The sequence below is a fragment of the Panthera onca genome, chromosome D1 (genome assembly GCF_046562875.1).
Source record: "Panthera onca isolate mPanOnc1 chromosome D1, mPanOnc1 haplotype 2, whole genome shotgun sequence".
Taxonomy (NCBI): Eukaryota; Metazoa; Chordata; class Mammalia; order Carnivora; family Felidae; genus Panthera; species Panthera onca.
This window is the reverse complement of record NC_138348.1, coordinates 66,283,434-66,307,325: the sequence shown is the minus strand read 5'-3', so window position 1 is coordinate 66,307,325 and position 23,892 is coordinate 66,283,434. Positions and strand designations below refer to the sequence as shown.

General features: G+C 41.6%; 1 protein-coding gene across 18 annotated transcripts in view; it reads left to right on the top strand.

Moving 5' to 3' along the window:
• The window catches only part of DLG2 (discs large MAGUK scaffold protein 2), a 2,113,447-nt gene that overhangs the window by 2,029,107 nt on the left and 60,448 nt on the right, over positions 1 to 23,892 (top strand). For 9 of the 18 annotated variants that reach the window (XM_078433028.2, XM_078433029.2, XM_078433032.2 and 6 more), the window contains 2 exons: positions 14,482 to 14,625; positions 17,544 to 17,720. In XM_078433028.2, the coding sequence (XP_078289154.1) occupies positions 14,482 to 14,625; positions 17,544 to 17,720 (321 nt within the window). The remainder of the gene's footprint in view (positions 1 to 14,481; positions 14,626 to 17,543; positions 17,721 to 23,892) is intronic. The other 9 variants (XM_078433030.2, XM_078433045.2, XM_078433043.2 and 6 more) reach the window with 1 other exon arrangement.

Here is a 23,892-nt window from a genome sequence, read left to right as displayed (position 1 = left end):
CACCATAAATCGCAGCAAGAAACCTTGCAGTGAGAGACTACCATAGAGCCAATTTAGAAAAATCATTAACTGTGCAACTTTACTGTGAAATTATAAAGCCCACATCGCTGTGAATTATCAAACAAATTACCTCACTCAAATACATATTTTCTCCCTATTTTATAGATTCCATATCCTCCCCAGTTGATGTTAGGTAACTCCTTCTTCTCTAACTGATTAAATGAAATTGAAACAGCCCCTGTGGATATTCCTTCCTGCCAGAATTGATCTAAATCTGTCCTAGGCAATGAGCCTCTTCCTTGCCAAAGAGTCTACTTAGATTAACTTCACAATAAGTTGGTTCCCTTAGGATGTTCATCCATCTGTAAAACAGGAAATCCTTTTCCCCACTACCCCAAATTACCAGTCTGGAGGGCATTTTTTCAAAATCTAATACCTGCTCTCTTTTGGCAAATTTGGTGGGAATCAAGCATTTATCTTACCTAATTATTCCACTTCCAGTTGCTGTTATGCCTAAAACTCAATGATGAAATACATAAGCCTGTTTGAAGATTTTGTTGATCGTTTCTAACCTTTGATTCAACACAAGAATGTATGGCCATGATGCAGAATCTAGAGGATTAATATTTCTTTGAAACTTATATCAAATAACCAACCCTGTTGAAATCAGAGGTGATAGAAATTTCCTAAAGACAAATGGAATTCCAGCTTTAAAAGTTGTTGCCCATAACTTGGATTACAAAACCCTTCCTTTTGTCTGTGGCTTAACCCCTGGCAATTATCAGAAGCTGCTTGTGATCCTGCAGAGCACAAGACCTGGCCTGTCCAGTAGAAGTGGGTCATTATGGGAGACTGTCATACCATTCAGAATGGGCAGCCCTTGCTTTCCTCTATAGATTGTAATACTTCTGTTGCATTTAATAAACTAAATATAATTGATTTGCTTACATTATTGTCTCACCTACTAGACACACATTTGTGTGAGGGCAGAGATACTATAACTTGCTCATCTTTTATCTTCAGCACTGAGCACAATACTTGGGGCATTGAAGAAGCATTTTAATAAATAACAGGACCTAGATGAGAAGAGAGAGTGCATCGAGAACAAATAAAGGACAGAGGCTATTCCCAAGATGGCTCCCAGACAATGTTATGATTGCTGAAAATGGGACTGTGTGAAGGGAAAGGGCAGTCATGGCTTCACTTATGGGCTACTGATTGGAGCTGTGGACCTTACTGTGGGCCAATATCCAGGGGTCAGTCTACATGCTCCTCACCTCTAGTTCCTCACCCAACATCTTCCCCAGCATCATCTCAGCTGGCCTTCCACTGGATGCCCACTGGTCTAGGAATAACTATCATGTCCAAGTTCCTCTCATGCTTTCCTGCCCAATTTACATACTTCTGTCAGGCCTGATTGGCCAACTTCAAGTTGGATTCCCACTTCCTTCTTTATCAAACCCCAGCCATGGCTAATATGCAAAAATGGTATCAAGCAGCAATTTCTCATTCCTTCCTCCTCTCATTAAAAGAAATGTTTCTCTGCCCATCAAAGTGTTCTCATCCCATACACATACTTCACTGGGTGGGCTGCTGACTTCCTCTGGGGAGCTTTCTCTTGTTCTTTATGAATGTGTTGACATTCTAACAAGAAAATTTCTCTTCTAAGGAACTATGCCCTGCTTGTCGGTATAAACAAACTCTGAGAACAGAAAGGAGTCTTTTCCTCAAAACATGTGCAAAAAATATCTATAGAAATGACTTCTGTTGAGTGGTGCTATTTACTCTTTGATAGAACTAATCACAATTCCATCCTGTAGAGTTCTGTAATTGGAGTTCAGAATACCATGGTATATCTCTAGTTATCTCAAAGAGGCTTTGCTAAATTCTCCCAAAATATTCCAAGAAGAATTTATGTCAAGATTTCATTTTGAAAGTGAATGGACACCTGTGGGAATTGGAAGTGGGTTTGGGGGTGTCATGACATCAGTAAGAAAGAAGTTTCTTCACTTTAAAGTGCTTGGTAACTAATGTACTAGATTGAAGGTACTCATGCTCTGAATTAAGGAGCCCCAGGGTTCCTCTTAGGGGCCTTTGGGCTACTGCACATTTGGAGTGGAAGAGAGGCCAAAAGTTCCAGTTTTCGTCTCTGTTTTCAATCAGATATTTGCTATGTTTTTAGAATCTTTCCTCTAAATAAAAAAAAAAGTTTGTTCTGGTAATAAAACTTTGAAAGCATTGCTTAAGATTATGGTGAGAGAGACACTGGCTAAAGGAAATATCTGGAACTTCTGTCTATCCCACCACCACCAGCCTGGTCAAGTCCTCATCATTTGGATTACTACCACAGCCCACTATCTGGGGTCTCAGCATTGGCTCTTGCCCAATCTACTTTCTACTTTATATCCAGAAAGATATTTTCAATGCAAATCTGATCATCTTACTATCTTGTTTAAAATCCTCTAATGGCCTCCCGTTGCTGTGTGGAGAAGAAAGTGTGTTTCATAAGCCTGCAGCACCCTCCAGGACTATCCTCTCCTTCATTCTGGTCTCATCTTGGCCCATCCAGGACATTGGTCTTCCTTCAGATTCACTGCCTGCTATTTCCTCCTTCAGAGCCTCTGCATATAAATCTTCACTGACTATATCTGCTCATCTTGCAGGTCTTAGATTAGACAGCACCTCCTTCTGGAAGCCTCCCTAACTCATTCTCTCCAGGGTATGTTCTATTTCTCTCCACCACATACTCTGATGAGTTATTTTCCCATGTGCTTTTTAAGATGTGTCATACTGGTAATTATTTCTTCTATATTTGTCTTTCCTCTAAATTCCAAAAGTGACCTTGTTTTTCTTAGTTTATCACTATAATACCAATACCTAGTATAATACCTTGGCACACAATAGGCACCCATTAACTATGACTAAAAGAATGAATGCATGGTTTCAGACACTTAAAAGTTTTATGTACTGGCTGCCTTAGAGCAGTCCTACAAGACTATCTGATCAATTTACTAAATGGAATGCCAGCAGCAGTAGGGAGAGCAAGGCCCATTGCCCATCACTCCAGCCCATGAAAATATCTCTACCCCAAGCTCCCCCAGCACTTACTGCCAATAGAACACTAGCACCAGGTCTGGCACTTAGTAAGAGCCACATAAATGTTAAACAGATAGATCAATATTAATATAAAGGCAAATTGGGACTAATTAATTCCTGCACTCCATGAAAGTTGAGTTATAACATAGTTTTCAATGCCAGTACGTATTATTCTTGCAGCTTTCCATGTCTCTTTGCAGCAGGCACCATGTTGCAGGAGTTTTAAATGTGTTACCTCATTTAATCTCAACAATGTCTATTAGGCAGTATTTTAATCAGTTCAAGCTGCTACAACCATGGATTGGGTGGCTTATAAACACCAGAAATTATTTCTCATGGTTCTGGACACTAGATGTCTGAGATCCAGGTAGGGTTTTGGGGTGAACCCTCTTCCAGGTTCCAGACTGCCATTGTACTCTCCCATGGCATTGTACCCTCCCATGGCAGTGTACCCTCCCATGGTAGAGAGGAAGAAAAAGCAAACTCTTTTATGATTCTTAAGGGCACTAATCCACCTTCATGACCACACCCAATCCTAATTACCTCCCAGAGGCCCCACATTCCATGATAAGGTTTCAACATATGAATTCTGTGGGGACACAAACATTAGTTTATAGCAGGCAGGAATTAGTCTTTAATTTACACGAGAATCTGTTCATAAGAAACAAAATTTAAACATTGCCTATAGCCACAGCACAAGTAAATGGCAGAGCTGGGAAGTGTCCCATTGTCCTGTTACCTGGCATGTAGTAGGTGTTCAATAGACTATGAATGAATGGATGGACTTACACTAGGCATACAGAAAATGCCCCAGCTTGAAAACATTAGCACTAAACAGTTGTGCTATTGGAGTAAATGCTACTAATATTCACAGAAACTATAAAGACTAAAAGCATAGACATTAATATTCTGGATATCATTAGTTCCATCTTCTTTCCCTAAATTCCTAAACTACTCACAAGAGCTGGGGCATTTCCTACAGGCACATCATTCAACTAAGCAAAAATGCTGAACAGAACTCTCCGTAAGCAAGTCAGGTTACAGCCCAGCATTTGGCCTGTCAGCACTTTCTGAACAGTCACTGAACAGAGGATACTACAGGGGGTTATTTAAAAGAAAAATGTGTACAGGAGAGTAAAAGTTGGGATGACCCTATGTGACCCATAATGTATGACAATAAGAGCAGCTCATGATCTGATCTGAGGGCTTTTTAATCCATAATTCATTAATCCTCACAAGAGCCTGTGAGACAGTTCCTACACTTTCCAGTGAATCTAGGTTGTCATTGATTGTAAGATGCACTCTGCACATCCCAAGAAAGGAGAGATATTGTCAATTAAATTATGAGATGGCGCTGATGGTAAGATACAATGCATCCTAACTGTAGAGAGATGGAAATGAAAAAAGGTACATCTTAAAATTGATAAAATATAGTATTTTTAATCCCATTTTACAGATGAGGTAACCAAAAGAGACTTGAAGAGATGAAGTAATGTTCCCAAGGTCACACAGTGTGGGTTCTGAATTCAGTTCAATTCCATTTAGCCTTGTGTTGTGAGCACCTCCTGCTCCATGCTCCATTCAAGAGATACACAGATGAATGAGACTCTGTCCTAACCCTCAGGAACTGAGAAGTCTAGAAGAGAAAACAGATCCACAGCAAACCAAGTAAAATGTAGCCTGCTGAGTGCAAACACAAGACCTTGTATGAGGTAGCAACCTGGCACAGAGAAGGAATAGGCTCAGCCTATCTCTGGATAGACTCAGACAGGGGTTGCAGAGAAAGTTATGAGTTTCATAGAAAGGATTGAAATTTACAAAATTCTTGTTTCTATCTAGTTAGTGCTTTGACTTTTTAAACAATGTTAAGAAAAATTCTTGGCTGAAAAACTCCCCCTGCATGGTGTGAGTTGTGACAGAGCATCTGAGAGAAGGGAAGGTTTTCCATGGCCCCGCTCACATGCCTGCTTCCAAAGAGAGGCAGGAAGCAGGAAACACTGAAGGAAGAAGCAGAATCCCCAAGGTGTGAGATGACTGTTGTTAGAGATGAGGTTCCCATAGGAGAATGCCTGAAGGACACACCTGCTCAGTTGGGTGGGGTGGGTAGGTGTGCTGCTGCCTCTCGGCTGGTAGATCTGGGAGAACTATCCATTCATCAGCATCTTTCTGAGCACCTGATGGGGGTTCCTGCTCTATGATCCTGTAGCCTCCCATACTAATTCATATGATAGCACATATTGCACTGACTTCTAACTATATTTGGGTTCTTTGCACTGACTTTTCCCTCTTCTTAAAACACTGTCCTCACATATCTTCATGACTAACTCCCTCACCTCCTTCAAGCCTTGCCTCACCTGTCTTTCAGTGAATCCTACCTTGATCACCCCCACCCACCCAAAAATGCAACCTTCACCACTACCACAGTTCTACCCTGTCTAAAAATCCTGATACCCCTTACTCTGCCCTATTTTTTAACCTTTTCCATAGCAAGTATCAACTCCTGTTATGCTGTGTGGTGATTTCCATGGCCTCTCATGAAAATATAAGTTCCATGAAGGCAGAATTTTTGTCTGTTTTCATTCACTGATAGACCCAAAGCTCCTAATATCATCATTGGTACATGCTTGATAAATATTTGCTGAATGAATAAATGAATATGTGAGTAGCTGAATAAATATGCCCTTACCTCTATTCTCAACCCAACATTAAGATCCGTAAGAACAGGAACCAAGCCCCTTGTTCATTGCTGAGTCCTCAGCAAATAACACAGTGATCGGCATATAGGAGGCACCCTGTAAATGATAGTGCATTAAATGACTACTATCTCATATCCATAAGCGGAAGTTAAATTGCATCCTGAACTCACTATTTTTACCTGGATGAGAATGGAACCATCTTCTATCTTATGTGTCCTCATTCAAAAAGTGATAATGGGAGCATTTATGGACATAGGAGAGATTTTGAGGTGACTTTTTCCCTAATTCTGGGTCATCCTTTCCCTCAATCCAGGCCTGTTGTTCCCATCCAGTTTTCTGAAAACTGGTAGACAAAAAAGTGAGCTCAGAAGTTTGTCCAAATGTCTGGTTTCGTGATATATGAATTTCATTACCAACCCTGATACACTACTACTAAGGATTTGGAGTAGTCATGTCAAATGTTCTTGGATGTCTTTCTCCCCTTTTCCATATGCTCATGAGAGAAATGAACTTTTTCCAATATCTCTTCTAAACCAGGTGGCAAGCCAACTGATCTTACTTGTCAGTCAGTAAATACTTAAAGTGTTATTGGAAAGCAGAGGTAGGCTTGCTTTGTTTGTGCTCTAGTGAGCAACACTAGAAAAAAGGGATGGAATTTACAGGAAAGGAATTTAGACTTTAGACTCAGTTAACAAATATTGAGAGCCTACTAGGTTCTAAAATGTCTTATATGTGTAATTCTCATAAGGACTCTATTGGACAGGGATCTTGTCCCTCCTTTTGCATCTTTGGAGACCCGGGGACAGAGATGAAAATCACACAGCTGGTTAAATGGCAGAGCTACTCGTTGAACCCAAGACTATCTGATTGATATACATTTTTAGCTTGGATCAGAAACAAAAGCCTGCAGTCAGGGCTCTGTCAGCCTTTATGCAATATCTTGATTAATATATTTTGATTGCCTGATAAACAAGGCCAGAACATAAAAGCTTTCAGAACTGTCATAAAGCCTGGGCTATTCATCTTGGCCATGTTCCCTTTCCCATATTTCAATTTCCGAGTAGCTGGCTGATGGCATTTGGGGGAAAAGATAATGGTTTTAAGATGATTAATTTTTACAGCCTCAACTCAACCCTGAAATCTGAAGTACCATCCGCCATGGTCTGTGGAGCCCTGCCTTTGGGCAGGTTCAGACTTGCCTCTGCTTCCCTCAGATGAGGTCCTGTCAGTTGGGACTGCCATGTAAACCAACCTGACAGATTGCTAGGACACCCTGAGAGAGAAAGCAGGCTGGAGTGGGACCCGTCCCTGGAGCTTCTAATGATTACTTGTCTGAAATGATCAACACAGTGGCCTCCGGACACAGGAAGTCTGCTCACACTGTGTCCCTAAGGCATGGAGAGCACTGATGACTCAGGAGAGACTGAGAGAGAGAGAGAGTTGTTGACCCTGGAAGTAATGCTTCTTCCCTGATTATCATCAAATTGCCACAACTGTGGAGAGGCCCAGGCTGTAAGGACCTCTCATTGGTGCCCAATTAATTCCATCTCCAGTCATGACAGTGACTGCCTGAACCATTGGGTACAGTAGAAATTGACAGTTTCCCAATATCCTCCAAACACAGAAGGAAACAGTCTGGCATGATAAGAACAGCATCTTTTTGTTTGTTTGTTTTAAGTTTATTTATTTATATATTAGGGGGGTGGATGGAGAGAGAAGGAGAGAAAGAATCCCAAGCAGCCTCCACGCTGTCAGCGCAGAGCCTGATGCAGCTCCGTCTCAGGAACTATGAGTTCATGACCTGAGGCAAAATCAACAGTTGGATGCTTAACCAACTGAGACACTCAGGCAACCCGAGAAGAGTATCTTTCCAGAGGACAAACCTGCCTTATAAGGTTATTAATGATCACATGGCATAACCCATGTGACACCACAGTGCATTTTTACCCTTCTATAAAATGGAATAATGCCTGCACTTTAAGGAGTATCTATGAATCATGGATACTAAATACCTAGACCAGTGCCTGGCACATTGTAAGTCCTACCGTGTTCAGTAATCACTCAAAGACAGCGTCTTAGTGCTCTCTTGGCAAGGACTGACAGAAGCTAATGTGTTATCCACTAAGACTGTTCCACTGGTGGATTCAGCCACCCTTTTCACCATGGACAATTAATTCATTATTGAAATAGATGGGAAATTAAGTGGCCACAGTAGACTTCAGTCGGTCTGGATATGATGACTGATCCACAGGGGTATGTATGTTATGGCTCCTCGAGGAGACATGAAAAGTAGTCTATACAGAGCTGTGTGTTGCCTTCTTCCCTGAGATGAACATGTTCTGACTTGAGAGACAGGAAAATTGCACAGATCTTCATCGTCCTAAGAAAGATAGGGAGCCCAATGCCAGATGCTGCACAGGCTTTTCTTACCTATTGTTGCCAATTGTACCTGCCTTCTAGGAAAGAATGTAAACAACTGAATCCCAGGAATTGCTCTATGAGAAGAATAGGTGACAAATTTAATAACAAAAAATCACTTTTATTGGACATCTGCTTTGTGGTAGACCCTGGGGATAGGATGAATATGAGCCTCTCCTTCCCCCCATGCATATACAAATTAGAATTTGCAAAGATTAAAAGTCACAATACAATGTGATATAAGAGCATATGAGAGGGGTGTTTAACTCCCAGTGAGGGTGTAGGGAGGGGAAAAGAGGTTCTAGGATTGGTGGAGGAGATGACACAGAGTAGTGATTTTCACAAAGCAAACACAATCCTCGGAGACACACATACTATCAGCCACATGGAAAGATTTTTTAATGTTAATTTATTTATTTTGAGAGAGAGAGAGAGAGGGAGAGAGAGCACGAGCCAGGGAGGGGCAGAGAGAGAGGGAGAGAGAGAATCCCAAGCAAATTCCATGCTGTCAGAGCAGAGCCCAACACAGGGCTCGAACTCACAAACTGTGAGGTCATGACCTGAGCCAAAATCAAGAGTCGAACACTTAACTGACTGAACCACTCAGGCGCCCCCAGCCACGTGGAAGGTTAACCTGAGTCCCCAACAGTGCCTTGCTAGACAAAGGCATAGAATATAATAGCTGAAACGTGCTTCAAGAAGTGCTTTTGGCCTGTTGATTACATAGAAGCTGGAGCCCAAAGAGATAAAGAAATTTACACAAGATCATACAGTGAGATTACGTTGAAGCCAGAACCAGAGTCCTGCTTTCCTAATTCCATCCAAGCTTCTATCTACTTGCAGGGTGCCATCTCTATTTTTGAAACATTTATTAGATTCGTGAATGGGCAAATGAATGCTTTTAAGAAGGAAAAACTAGGGGCATCTGGTAGCTCAATTGGTTAAGCATCCAACTCTTGATTTTGGCTCAGGTAATGATCTCACTGTTCGTGGGTTCAAGCCCCAACTCAGGCTCTGTGCTCACAGTGCGGAGCCTGCTTGGGATTCTCTTTCCTACTCTCTCTCTCTCTGCCCCTCCCTCATGAATGCTCTCTCTCTCAAAATAAATAAACTTAAAAAAAATAAAAAGAAGGAAAAACTATTGGAAATGGCTGAATTTAAAAAATGATAGCACCTAAAGTACAGATCCCTCTGCTCCCAGTGCATATCCCTTTCCCACATCCCCCCAGTGGGAAAATGTTTTGAGAAAGTTTACTATATGTGTATTTTTATATTGTATTTTAAAAACACCGTATTATCATCTCCTGCCAATACTTGTAGAAATAACTCTCTCATTTTTATAGTAGGGAAGGGGTGAAATAAAGGAACTACTGGTGGGCAGTTAGTGTGCTAAAGACTTTTCCTATGTTGTCTCATTCAATCTCTCCAAATATGCTGAGACCTAGGAAAGATTAAACCCATTCATTGATAAACAAAGGCTCAGATTGATCCGCAGATTTTCTCAGCAACACTCAGCTAGAAAGAGGTGGACTCACTTGAGTGTGTCTTTTTACTCCAATGTCTACACTTTTTACACTATCCTCAGCTGCTTACATCAACAACGGAACACATCCACTTAAGTCAGGCACAGTGGGATGCAGCAGAGAGCAGACTTTATCTTCCGCTGTTCTTGTTCGTTCTCCTCCTGCACAGAGAGGTGAGAACCAAGTCTCCTCTAATCAAGCAGAAGCCTCAACTTCAAAAGACTAAGGAAATTGGGTCAAAGCACTCCACTTCGTGGGTCTTAAATTTGTCATGGAAACAAAGTCTTCTGTAGCCCAAACAAGTTCACAGCACAGAAGGAAGTAACCTACTGGTTGATTTGTTCAATTATTTTTTTTAAGTTTATTTATTTTTGTGAGAGAGAGAGAGAGAAAGAGCATGTGTGCACAAGTTGGGGAGAGCAGAGCAAGAAGGAGACATGGAATCCGAAGCGGGCTCCAGTCTCTGAGCTGTCAACACAGAGCCTGACGTGGGGCTCAAATTCATGAGCCAGGAAACCATGACTTGGGCCAAAGTCAGACACTTAACCAACTGAACCACCCAGGCACCTCGATTTGTTCATGTATAAAGCATCTACAAAGACTCTGTGCAGAAGCTGTACCTGGGAGCCTCTGACCTTCAATAGCTTTTAATCCAATAAAGGAGGTAAAACACATTCCCATTCAAGACTGGACATTGTAGGCTTTCCAAGAGAGGTGCAAGCAGAGTGCTTTACAACCTCAGAGAAATAAAAGGCTGCACTTCTGTGCCTCAGTCTCCTTATTTGAACATAAGAACAATAGTATTTATCTCATAGGGTTTTTGTGATAATTGGATAAAGTATAAGTGTTAACAAATCAAAGCCTTACATTTTCTATCTGCAAAGTAGAAATCATCATACTTCTATTATAAGCTATTTACATGGATTCAGTAAGATAAAATTATGTGAAACAAAGGTACTTTGCACATGGCTGGCCAATAATAGGCATTTAGTGGGCTGTTATTATAGTTGTTGAGTAGTTGTTTTTATTCCAAAGAATCTTCAACAGGATCATCAAACTGGTAGCCTTTGCCTTCTACCTGCCTTCTAGTAAACCATCTTCTTCCTTGTCCTCTGTTATTAGTTTTCTACTGCTGCTATGACAAATTACCTTCCTCCATCTTCGAATCTAGTAATGGCAGTCATGTACCCCTCATGTCACAGCTCTCTGACCTATTCTTCTGCCTTCTCTTCTACTTTTAAGGACTCGTGTGATTGGATTGGGCCCACCCAGAAAATCAAGGATACTCTCCCCATATTAAGACCTTTAACTTTGATAATATCTGCAAATCCCTTTTGCCACATAAGGTAACATATTCGCAGGCTCTGGGGATTGAGGTGTGGACATCCTTGCAAAGAAGGGGTTAGGGAATTATTTTCCCTACCATATTTTCGATAACCACAAGACACATCAAGTAATTTTTCCAGTTCTTACCGGCATGGTCCTGGGGGTTCTCTTCACCCTTGTGATTCTTTGCTATACCAACCTTAAAGTGAGTCAGCCAAAATTCAGTCCTCTGAACAACACAGAGAACACGTGTGCTCTTATGGTCCATGATTATTAAGTATTACTGCAGGCTAAACCCAATAGAGAATACGGGTGGTTTTGATTGGAGAGGGTTCCTTGCAAAAACAACACATGGGTTGGTGTAGCAAGTCCACAAGCCTTAGAGTCAGACAGGGTTTTTTGGGGGTGGGAGGGTTAGGTTTTTTGGGGGTGTTTTTGGTTTTTGGTTTTGGATTTTTCAACTGGTAATTAGGCTTTAGTTCAAGGCTTTTAAATATGGCAACTTGCTTTTAATAACATAAATGATGGAGGCAAACAGGTCTTGAATTCAGTCCTGCCCTATCACTTGCTAGCTGGTATGTCACTGGGCATATTGCTTAAGTCTATATTTCCTCATCTGCAGTACAAGGCTAATCCATGTACTGTGAGGCAGTTGTGAGAACTAACTGTGCACTCAGTAAACTACTCATGCCTCTCCCCTCATGTCTAGTCCATGGTATCATTATAAATGCAATCACCAAATCATGAAATCTCTGGAGATGAGGTCTAAGGACAACATTCCTTATCCAGAATTCCAGGCTCAATTCTACAGTCAGGAGCATGGGCTTGTGATTCAGACACATCTATCTATATTTGAATCCTGGTTCTGCTACCTATTAGCTTTTTTTCATTTCAGCTCCTTGGGTCTCATTTCCTTTATGAGATAAAAAAGGCTTACCTGGCAAAATTGTTGTCAGAATAATAACAAAGTGGAACTCATTCTGTGTGTGTGTGTTGGGCATTTCTCATGCGTCACCCTAGAGTGGTATCTTCATAACAATCTTTTGACTTAAAACCATCATTCCCTGCATTTCATAGTTGATGGAATGATGATCTCTGGTGAAGAGATCATCTAGGAAGTTAAGTAACATGCCCCAAATTCACAAGCAGGAATGGCAGAGTTGGGACATAACCTAGGTCTCTTCTCTCTCCAAAGCTTGGCATATAATCCAGATGCTGCCTTTCCTGGCCAGTACATTGGATGAGGTAAAAATATAGTCTTTCACACATTGTAGGCCACTTAAGAAGCACAAATTCCATCAATTGTCAGGTATCTCAGTCATGTGACACAGCCATGAGAATGAGCAGCTCTTCACTTCCCTTATTAGACTTCCCCAGTTGGCAAAGGGCCACCGCATGGTGAAATGCAGGAGGGGCAGGAGGGATGGGAGAGTCATTGCATTATTCCTGTCTAATTCTACTTGTCTAATGGACTTGTTAAAAGCACCCTGGGTGGAAAGTGTGAGTCTTAATGGCATTTTATAAAAGTTGCTCTGATGAATTAGCACATAAAACAAATTAAAAACAGCTTACCGCTTTTTAAATTAGGTGATGGGGCACTGTAACATTTTTCCCAGACATGAAGATCCATTAATATCCAAAGGAACCAGAAGCCACTGAAATGTATCAGCTGCTTGTTTTCAGGGGCCTGACAAGTCTGAAATCCATGTAATCCTAGAGCGGCAGATTGTCTGAGATAAACAGAACTCGGGAAGAACGTGTTGTGAGCCCCTTCTGCGAGGATACCTATGGCTGAAGGCAGGAGTGGGAAACCTTCCCTCCAGGATTCTTGGGAATTAGAACAGAGCACAGTAGATTGAATGTCTGGCCCGGTGAGGACCACCAGAACAGTCTCTACTCCCCTCCCTTACACATGAGGACACAGGCTTGAGAGAAGCGGGGCTTTCAAAGTTCTTCTGAAACATTTTCACGGACTGACACTGAGGGTCTACTCTGTGCCCAGTGCTGAACTGGACTCTGAGGTTGGAGAGATATTTTAGATGTTTTTTGTACACAGTCCACAAGACAGCTACTAAGGGCCACAGTCCCAGCAGATTCCCTAAGTCAAGGCCAGCACATTTTTCAGAAAAACAATTATAAGAGTAATAGTAACCACCATTTATTGAGCAATCACTAGTGCCAGGCTGCTGTTACAGTACTTTCCATATATTATTTTACTTAATCCTCACCACATCCCTTTGGGGTAGGTGCTGTTATTATGTGCCAGTTTTACAGTTAAGAAAACTTGGAGCCCAGAGAAGCCAAGTTAACTTGCTTAAAATTCACATGGTCAAAAAGTTGCAAACCCAAGCAGTCTCACCCTAGAGCCTGCCTTCTTGGCAGCCACCTGCCAGTTTTCCTGATGGCTTGACATCCAGAAAGAGCCTGGTGCTAAACCAGAGGTTCAAAGACCCTTAGGATTAAAAAAAAAAAAAAAACACTGTGATAGGGACACCTATCAGCTGAGCGTCCAGCTTAGGCTCAGGTCATGGTCTTGCAGTTCGAGTCCCAAATCGCTCGCTGTTGTCAGTGCAGAGCCCGCCCTGGATCCTCTGTCCCCCTCTCACTGCCCCTCCCTCACTTGTGCTCTCTCAAAAATAAATAAAACATTTAAAATTTGTTTTAAAAAATACTGGGACAAGAAGTGAGCAGTAAGGGAGCTTTGGGGATTTGGGGGGGAGGGTGGGAGGGGATAGTCAGCCCTGAAGGGAGGATAAAAACTCCTGGTACTGCTAAATTGTGAGCAAGACCAGAGGATAACAGGCTGCAAAACTGAGCCTCACAATGAAATGTCCAAGAACATGGATTTTGGAGCCAGACAGACCATATTCTAGGTGCAGTCTCCACCACATGTGTACATGTGACCTGGGCAGGTGCCCTACCGTCCTGAGTTTCCTTTCCTCATCTGTAAGATAAGGATACTAATTTTTACCTTCAGGTTGTTATGATGTCAAATAAGACAATGGATACAAAGTGCCAGGGCACCTAATATGAGCATAAGGAGTGGTAGCCATCATGGTTATTATCCTTGCCACCTTGTCACCACCTCTCAGGTTTCGGGGGAGGGGGTCATGGAGAACAAGTTGAAGAGCATTGTAGCAGGACTGTGGGTCAGGAGACCCAAGCTGCAGCCTGAAGTTGCTGACCCTAAGCCATGTATGCTGAGGTTAGTCTATCCCTCATCTGTAAAAAGGGGATAATGCTGTATCCATCATACATTCTTTGTCAGAATGGATTGAGTCACAAATGAGGTAGTGTATGTGAAACTGATTTGCAATCTGTAGAGTGTTGGGGACCCTCAAGAAAACTCCCAGGGTCGATGATTCACTGGGAAGGCTCACAGAACTCAGCATAGACATACTCAGGACTATGATTTATTACAGAAAAGGACACAAAGCAAAATCAGCAAAGGGAAAGGAGCTTGGGACAAAATCCAGAGGAAACTGGGCGCAAGCTTCCAAGAGCCTTCTCCCAGTGGAGTCACATGGGACATGCCTAATTCCTCCAGCAACAAATTGTGACAGCAGGTATAAATGTTGTCTACAAGGAAGCTTATTAAAGACTCAAAGTTCGGGGGGGGGGGGGGGGGTTGTTGTTTTATTTTTATTATCTTTTTTTATGTTTGTTTATTTTTGAGAGTGAGAGAGAGAGAGAGTGTGTGTGTGTCTGTGTGTGTGTATGTGTGTGAGAGAAAGAGAGAGGGAGAGAGAGAGAGAGAAGGGGGGGGGGGGTGGGCAGAGAGAGAAGGAGACAGAGGATCCAGATCTGAAGTGTGCTCTGTGCTGACAACAGAGTCTGATGCAGGGCTCAAACTCATGAACCGTGAGATCATGACATGAGCTGAGGTCAGACACTTAACTGACTGAGCCAACCAGGCGCCCCTCACGGTCCAGGGTTTATATGGGGGACTGGTCATGTAGTCACCTTCTGCCTGGCACATACCACAATTCCAGATTCACAGAAGAAAAACAAATGTTCACCTTAAATGTTGTTTATACACAGTTTAGGCATGGTGAGCCATTCTTAATGGGAAATAGAACCAAAATCTAATTTCCCAGATGTCAGCCATGAGCCACCCTTGTAGGAAGGTCTTTTTAAGGATAGAAATCTTGGGGTGCCTGGGTGGCTCAGTCGGTTAAGTGTCCAATTTTGGCTGAGGTCATGATCTCACAGTTTGTGAGTTCAAGCCCCATGTTGGGCTCTGTGCTGACAGCTCAGAGCCTGGAACCTGCTTCAGATTCTGTGTCTCCCTCTCTCTCTGCCCCTCCCCTGCTCACACTCTGTCTCTCAATAATAAATAAGCATTAAAAAAAATTTTTTTTAAGGATAGCATTCTCAAGCTTACTATGTTAACCCAGAGTAGAATCTATAGAAAGGATTTTTATGGATATCCACTCAAAGGGGACAGCGAAGAAAATAATACCAGTTGAAACTTGATGATTGTCACTATGTGCCAGGCATTGCTGTGCGTGCTCTATTTCACATGTATTACCTTACATGACATTCCATCCATGCAACAATTTTATGATGGGGGTACTGTTACCATTGCTGTTGTCATCATAACTGTTATGTATGAGAAATCTGAGGCCTCAGGAAGGTTAAGTAGCTTGTGCAGAAAACCAGCTATATAACTGGTAAGAAGCAGTAGAATCAGGAAATGACCGTGACAGTGTGACCCCTGAGTCTATTCTTAACCGCTCTGCTACACGCTGCTACAGTGCACTCACCGTGAGCTGGCTGCCTCATATGTCTTATTAATGCTTATAGCAGCTCTGTCTGAAAGTAGTTATTGGACTAATTTTGCATTACAAAAACCTGTGGCTCATGAGTGTTAATTAATTTATGTCACACCACCCAGCCAGAGAAGTGACAGTGTCAGAAGTGGACCTCTGCCCTCTCACAACCCCCTTTCACCTGGGTAGAGCTTTGCCAAAGTCTTCAGTAGGGAAGATGCAGATGGTCAAGGTGGAAATGAGTCATTCTGGGAACTTAGATGGAGAAACTCTCCTCCTATTCCATTACTTGGGTACAGAGTTCATGGAAGACAGAGCTGTGTTGCAAGTAATTCAGATTTTTCTACCGTATTTGAGAGTTCTACATGCTGTCTTCAGCTCTTTTTGGTTGCCATGACAGCAGATGTGACATTTCTTTCATGAGGAGAGGGGGGGAAAAGAAGGAGAAAGAAAAAGAACCATACTTGGTCCTCAGTGATCTTAGAAAAATCTGTTCCCCAGATCTATCTAATTTTGCTTGCATAGTGGTTATGCTCTAAGGAAATTCTCAGAATGGAATCAAAGGGAAATAAGCAGAGAGGTGGCAAAATCTGCTTCTCCTGAGAAATTGTATGTGTGCAGTGGTGGTTTGTGAGGGCAGGGGGATAGGAGAGGAGGTAGGCAATCTAAGACTTGAGACAAACTGTCAGCTACTTAAGGCAACACCTAGCTACTAAGGTCTTGGCGATCATTTCAATTCTATTTGCAATTCCCTTGCCCCACCAATCTATTCATATAAGAGTGTTCAGTTCAGCAAAGGGAACGTGTTCTTTAGTGAGCGAAATGTGGTACATAAGGCAAGAATTACAATTCAGAATGATGAATGCAGTGCTGAAGTAGGCTTAGCCTTCTGTGGAAGCAAAAAGATTTGTCTTATCCATATAATTTTGATCTATCTGTATACATACACATAAACATAGGAGTAATTATATTTTTATTGTTGCATTTTGACCACTTATTCATGTTATTTTATTAACCTCTGCAACCATTCAATTTGTTTTATTTTTTATTTATGCTTTTGTGGTTTTAATTTGCAGTTTATTTATTAAAAATGTTAATTCCTGTGCAATGAACATACAGGTTATATTAGTTTCAGGTTCACAATATAGGTATGGAACTGCAACCTTTCTACTTCAGTAATGGTCCAGTAGTCCAGTGGGTGGAAGGATCACAGTCGCCTATGGGTGGACACTTAAGTTGTTACCGTTTCTCCCTATTATAAAAGAAAGAGTTCTGTGAACTGATACATACATCTGAGAGGATTTGTTCATAGCACAAAATGTTTCATTCACAAAGATGCCCATGTTTCTCTTCATTATTTCCTTCTTTTTAGTGACTTTTAAATTTCAATTGTAGTGGGAGGGAAAACATCTCAGGTGCTTCCACATCTCCCATTATCACCTTGCCACATATGATGGTCCCCAAGAAAGGAAGCAGTACCCCAGCTTTAGGAGTCTGTAGGGTGTCCCTGCAGCCTCCAAGGAGAAGCAGGAACCAATGTTGACTGGCGACCACAGCAGTGGGAATGTGGACTGCAGTCCTGGGAGTCAGGCCTCGGAGCTGGTATCAAATGGATGATGGATTCTCAGGGCAAGACTTGGTAATCGAAATGATGAATCCGAAATCTGTGCTCCAGAGGTTCTTAACAACGTTCTCTCTTGTCATTTCTACAGAGCCATGTTTGACTATGACAAGAGCAAGGACAGTGGGCTGCCAAGTCAAGGACTTAGTTTTAAGTATGGAGATATTCTCCATGTTATCAACGCCTCAGATGATGAGTGGTGGCAAGCCAGAAGAGTCACACTGGAGGGGGACAGTGAAGAGATGGGGGTCATCCCTAGCAAACGGAGGTAAGAATTGCCTTTTCTATTTCTAGCTTTTCAGCTATCCAGGGAGTGGAAATAAGGGAAGATGAAGATAAGACAAACTGTTTATAAAATAACCATTTGAGTGGGATAGTCAGTCTGCAGGGAAATTGTCAGTGGTGACAGGTGACATGAATTAAGTATTCTTGTTCTTTTCATATTAGGGATTTACAAAAGCTGGTGACTCTGATAAGACATAAAGCAAGAAAAGGGATCTGCTTCCACCACCTCCCTAAAACATTTACCAGCATCCACATGTTCAAGATTATCTTATCAGCATGTATGCGGATTTAAACACTCAGAGGTGTTATTCCAGAGGTTCAGATTTACCAGATAGCTTTACAGAAAGGTCAGGTGAAAGCTACATAAAGTATGATTTACTAATAAAAGGTCCTAGCTATGTATTACCTTCAACTACTGATGGGGGAAAAATAAAACCCTTCATGCCAAATTCAGATGCTTGGAATGTGAGCTGTGGAACATCTGGGTGAGGCCTAAGACTGGGTTTATCACTTTTTTACTGTTTTCCTTACTCCTTTTCCCCACCCACCCCACAACTCCCACTTACTCAGATAATCAGTTCTGTATGTCAAGAGCACCATGCTCTTTCTCTTCCAAGCCTTTCTTCCACTATGCTTTTGAAAGGCAGGAATATACTTCAGAACAGCCACCTCTCCCATGTGTCCCAGTAGCTTCCAGTCATCACCACCATGGAGGAACTTTCCTTCCCACCAGCGTCCTTTTGCCACCAGAATAGTTGCCTGACATTGCTTTGAGAGGACATTCTGAGTTTAAACTATGGCTTGTAGTGTTTTCTCAAAGGTTATATATTCAAAGCATGGACTCTCCGCACTAGTTTATATTCTGTTTCTCCACTTCCGTTTACTTACAAAAAAAAAGTCAAGGCAACATGCATTTTGGTCTGCTTTGATTTAATCCATCAGAGCTGTCTGAGAAGCTGCTCTGTAGAAGAAAGAGCTATCTTCTTGAATATGGCCCCAAGGACAAAAGTGGGGTGTCAAGGAAGGAATAGATTTCAGCTTATTTTAAAGAAATTCTTTTACTAGTCAGCTGTGTAGAGATGGTGTGGATTACCTGGGAAGATAGCAAACTAGAACAATAGTTTTCATACCAAGGGAGCATTATAAAAACTTAGATATGGGGCACCTAGGTGGCTCAGCATGATCTCATGGCTAATGAGTTTGAGCCTCGCATCAGCCTCTGTGCTGACAGCTCAGAGCCTGGAGCCTGCTTCAGATTCCATGTCTCCCTCTCTCTCTGCCCCTCCCCTGCTCACACTCTGTCTCTCTTTCTCTCCCTCAGAAATAAACATTTAAAAATTTTTATGTTAAAAAATAGCTTAGATGTGCCTGTTCCCTCCCTCTCTGACCCTCCCCTCCGTGTGTGCCTGTGGGTGCACGCACACACACATACACACACACACACATACACACACACACACACACACACACACACACACATATTCTAATTCAGTCCATCTGGAGGGGGTCCTGGAAATCTGAATGTGTTTGTAAATCCATCCAGGTGATTCTGGTAATAGAAGATCTAGCATTGAGGATTCGAGGTTTGGATAGAGTGTTGAACTATATGATTTCTCGGGCCCTTTCCTACCCAGAGGTTCTGTGATTCCAACCAGTCTTGTCAGTAGCCCTTCATTTGTTCAATTACACATCATTTTCCCCACAAGGAACATTCCCAGTGCTATGCCTCTTGAGGTAATTTTCTACCTGCTGGTGGTCATTCTTAAGTTGGCTTTCTCCCCTAGTTTGGATAAAAACCATCTTAACAACCATACTACAGCTAGCCTGAAAAAGAAGTTTGTCTAGTGACTCTAATGTTGACATGTATTTGCATTCTATCTCATGAATGCTGCACTAGCTTCCCCCTCCGTATGTGTGTACATGTGTGTGCATGTGTGTGTACATGTGGGTGTGCTTATGGCTATAAATGAGTTTCTGTCAACTTTCTCCTTAGGATTTTAAATCTTTTTAAAAAATATTATCATTATTGTTTTATGTGTTTATAAAAGTTTTATTGTTTTATGTGTTTATAAAAGTAACAATACAAAAAGTATTTCATTGTAGAAAAATGGGAAATTTTTGAAAAGTATAAAAAAGAAATAAAAATCAGTTATAATGCTACCTCACAAAGAGTTCTTATGCATGGACTTTAAAATCTATCATGAGGGGCACCTGGGTGGTTCAGTCAGTTGAACATCAACTCTTGATTTCAGCTCAGGTCATGATCCCAGGGTCATGGGTTCAAGGCCCATGTCAGGCTCTGGAACCTGCTTGGGATTCATTCTTTCTCTCTCTCTCTCTCTCTTTCTCTCTCCTTCTCCCCTGCTTGCTCTCTCTCTCTCTCTCCCTCTAAAATAAAGCACACACACACACACACAAAATAAATAAATAATAAAATAAAATAAAATAAAATAAAATAAAATACACACACACACACACACACACACACACACACAATCTGTCATGAGCCTGTCCTAGGCCTGTTCTTTAATATTTTACTTTTAAATGAGGCTTTCTCATTTCACACTACATTCAGCATCTTACAACAACAGCTTTCTCCCCTAGTCTCAGAATAAGTGGGAGCTGCTCAAATATGATTTACTATTAGATTGGGGTTCATTTTTCAATCTTTAATTCCTTTATAGTCCCTTTTCTGAGTATAATTCAACTAGTAGAGCTCGTCTGGGAAAATCTCTTAATGGGTGACATCAGGGCATGACTTCACCCTTTACAAATATGTTTCTCTATTGATGATTCCATTTGATCATCCCAATTACACCAAGATGGAGAGTATGATAATTATTTCCTTCCTCCTCCTTTTTTTTGAAGATGATAAAGAAATTTTATTTAACAAAATACTCCAAGAGCATGCTAGGCACTGTTCTAAACCCTTTACAATGAACTTATTTAAACCTCATCATAACCCTGTGAGAGATGTTATATTATGATTGTGCCCATTTTACAAACCAGGAGGTTGAGGCATAAAGAAGTTAATTAACTTGCCTGAAATTGTCCAACTTGTAAGCGGCAGAACCGGGATTTGAATCCAGGCTACAGAATTGATACTTTTAACTTATATGTAATCCTTCCTCCCAAAGTTACAAAAATAAAACTCGACAAAATTTAATTCAGCAAACATTGTTTGAGCAGTGTCTGTGTGCCAAGCGCTGTCATTAGGTCACTGTCTCTGGAGCCCAACATTTGTGAGACAACACAGCGTGCCTAGCTACAGTGTGATTAGGTTAATGAGGGCTATTTGTAACTAAAGGTACTTGTCCTAGTCAGCTTGGGCCGCCATAACAAAATACCATAGACTGGAAGGTTTAAACAATAGACATTTATTTCTCACAGTTCTGAAGGCTGGAGAGTCCAAATTTAAGGCACTGGCTGTTTGGGTTCCTGGTGAGGGCCCTCTTCCTTGGGTACAGATGGTCATTTTGCTGTACCCTCACATGGCTAACAGAAAGATCATTTCTCATGTTTCTACTTATACTGGCACTAACCCCATTCATGAGGGCTCCATCCTCCCCACCTAATTATCTCCCAAAGGCCCCACCTCCAAATACCATCACACCAGGCACCAGGGCTTCAACATATGAATTTTGGGCAAACACACTCAGTCCATAGCAGGGGCAAAGGGATGTGAAAGGACACCAGACAGAGAGATGCATTCCATTGGATGATAGCACCAGCCATGTATTGTGCCAGGTGCTTTCAAATACACAATTTCATTTCATCTTCACAAAAGCCTCGTAAGGAAACCAAGGGTCCAAGAAGTCAGGTAACTTGCCCAAGGATGCACAACCAACCACTGGCTGAACCCACGTCTCTCTGAAAATAAGACCACATGCCTTTCCACTACACCAAGGGTATACTAGAATTGTCAATTAGGAGGTCTTAATATGTATCAGACACGGTGCTAACCAATTCTCTCATATTACCTCATTTAACGTTCACCGTAATTTTCTGAAGTCTATGTCAATACTCTAAGTTTACCAGCATGAATCCTGAGATCCTAACAGGCTGAATGACCTGCCCAAGTCACACAGAGAGTAAGTGGAAAATGCAGTGTTCAAAACCAGGCTTGTGTGACTTTAAAACCTGGACTCTTAGCATAGAATCACTGCTTTCTGAGATTAGGTAGTTTGTGAGTCGCCAAGATAGGATGCTTTTCTACAGTCTGCTAATCCCAGTCTTTAGTCATTGCCCCTCAGTGATGACCACCTGGGCTCTCAGATAAGCATGTCGCTAGCATTGCCTTAAGGTTTAGGCACCTAGCTTTCACAGTGAGCCTGTGGCCAGTAACGTGGGTGACATTTCCATCCTTGTAGAGCACAGCACAAGAACACCCAGCACCAAGTGATGTTCCCACCATCCAGGGCTCCAAGCCTGACCTCATTATGTGTTTGGCCAGAACGTGAAAATGCCAGATGGGGAATGGGTGAGAGGGCAGAGGGAGACAGTTGGGCTCATTGAAGCATGACTGTTCAGTACTCCCTGGAGAAGCTAGCTGTCAGAATTGATTGTTCAGACTTTGCCATCCAGTTTATATTTTCAGGATTTTGGTCAGTGACCAGACTAGGATGGAGAGGATTATTTCTGCTTAAACAATCTAATTAATTGCTTGCCTCTTGAGTGTGAGAAAAGTAAGGTAGTACTTCTCATTTCGATTCAGTCTTTCTCTACAAGTGGTCCACCATTTCCTTAGATAAAGATCTGAGGACTTTAATATCATGTATATCTACCAAAGGAATCTTACTTAGTAACACAATTAAGGAAGGTAATGCTAAACTTTTATAAGGACTCTTGCCAAGTGAAAAAGTCATGCAATGGTAAATAACTTTTTATGAAAAACACCGTTTGTGTGGGCAAGTCACCTGACTCTTGAGCCTTAGTTTTCACATCCAAGTCAAGAATGCTCCTTGAGGGTTTATTCATGCTTTCATTCATTCATTAATTAATTCATTCATTTATTCAACAAAGATTTATTAAGCACCTACTCTATGCCCAGCTCCTTCTTAGACCCTGGATCATTGTACAGTTATAGATAATATAGGCCAAGTACAACATTGAATACTTTGTGCATACTCAAATGATAGGTGTTTTCCTTTCTTCATATTTTGAGCTTTTAGTGCCTGAAAGAACACAGCATTATATAGAACCCTATTTCCCAGCCCTACCTCTCATTTGAGCGATAAACTATCCTCTTGCGTCTCAAGAAGCACTAGAAGAGAGGAAAGGCCTGAGGTAGCTGGGAGAAATCATAAGCCACAGTCACTGCTACCACTGAAAGAGGTAATCAACATGGCCCTCTGTGAAGGGAAAGTAAGACAATGATGGGCCTGCAGTGAATGCAGAAAGACTGCAAAGGAGAGAAACTAATTCAATATTTATGATGTAATTCAATATTTATAATGCTGCACATAGTCATTTAGCTAACCTAAATTTCTGTGTTAAAATTTATTCTAAACTTTAAGCCCAGCCTTTTATGGTATGGTGTTAGCTCAATGATTATATGCTTGCATTCAGTTATGGTTTATTTAATTCAGGACATTTGGGATATGGGGATTCAAGGGAGGGGGTTGGTTATCATTTGTGAAAAACTTAATGAAAACTTCCAAAGAACTGTATTGGCCTTAAAACCGTGTATGACCCATCCAAAATCTCATTTGTGTTGAGAATTCCCATTGTGGAGAAAGCCGTGGAAGATCCTTGAAAGCTGTTTCTCAAACTAAGTAGATGTGGAGAGGCAGTCAAGTTAGCTTTTAGCAGCTGTGTGCTCAGGCCCTTATTCCTACCACTTTCTAAACTTGGCAAGCTTGTCAGCTTTCCCAGCCATAAAATGGGGTCAGTAATACCTACATCACTTGATTATCATGGGAACCAAATGAGAGGATATACATGTAAAGGAATCTTTTTGCTAATAATTATGTGTTAAAGCTTCAGCCACCCCTTATATTATTCTCATTATCATGATTAATGAAATTTTCAATCCCAAGAGAAAGCAAAACTTTCCGACTTCCTCACTTCCATGAGTGAGCCAAAACCCTGCCACCTTTAAAAATTGTTTTTTACTTTTTTCTATGGCCTCTTTGAACATTAATCATAAACCATAG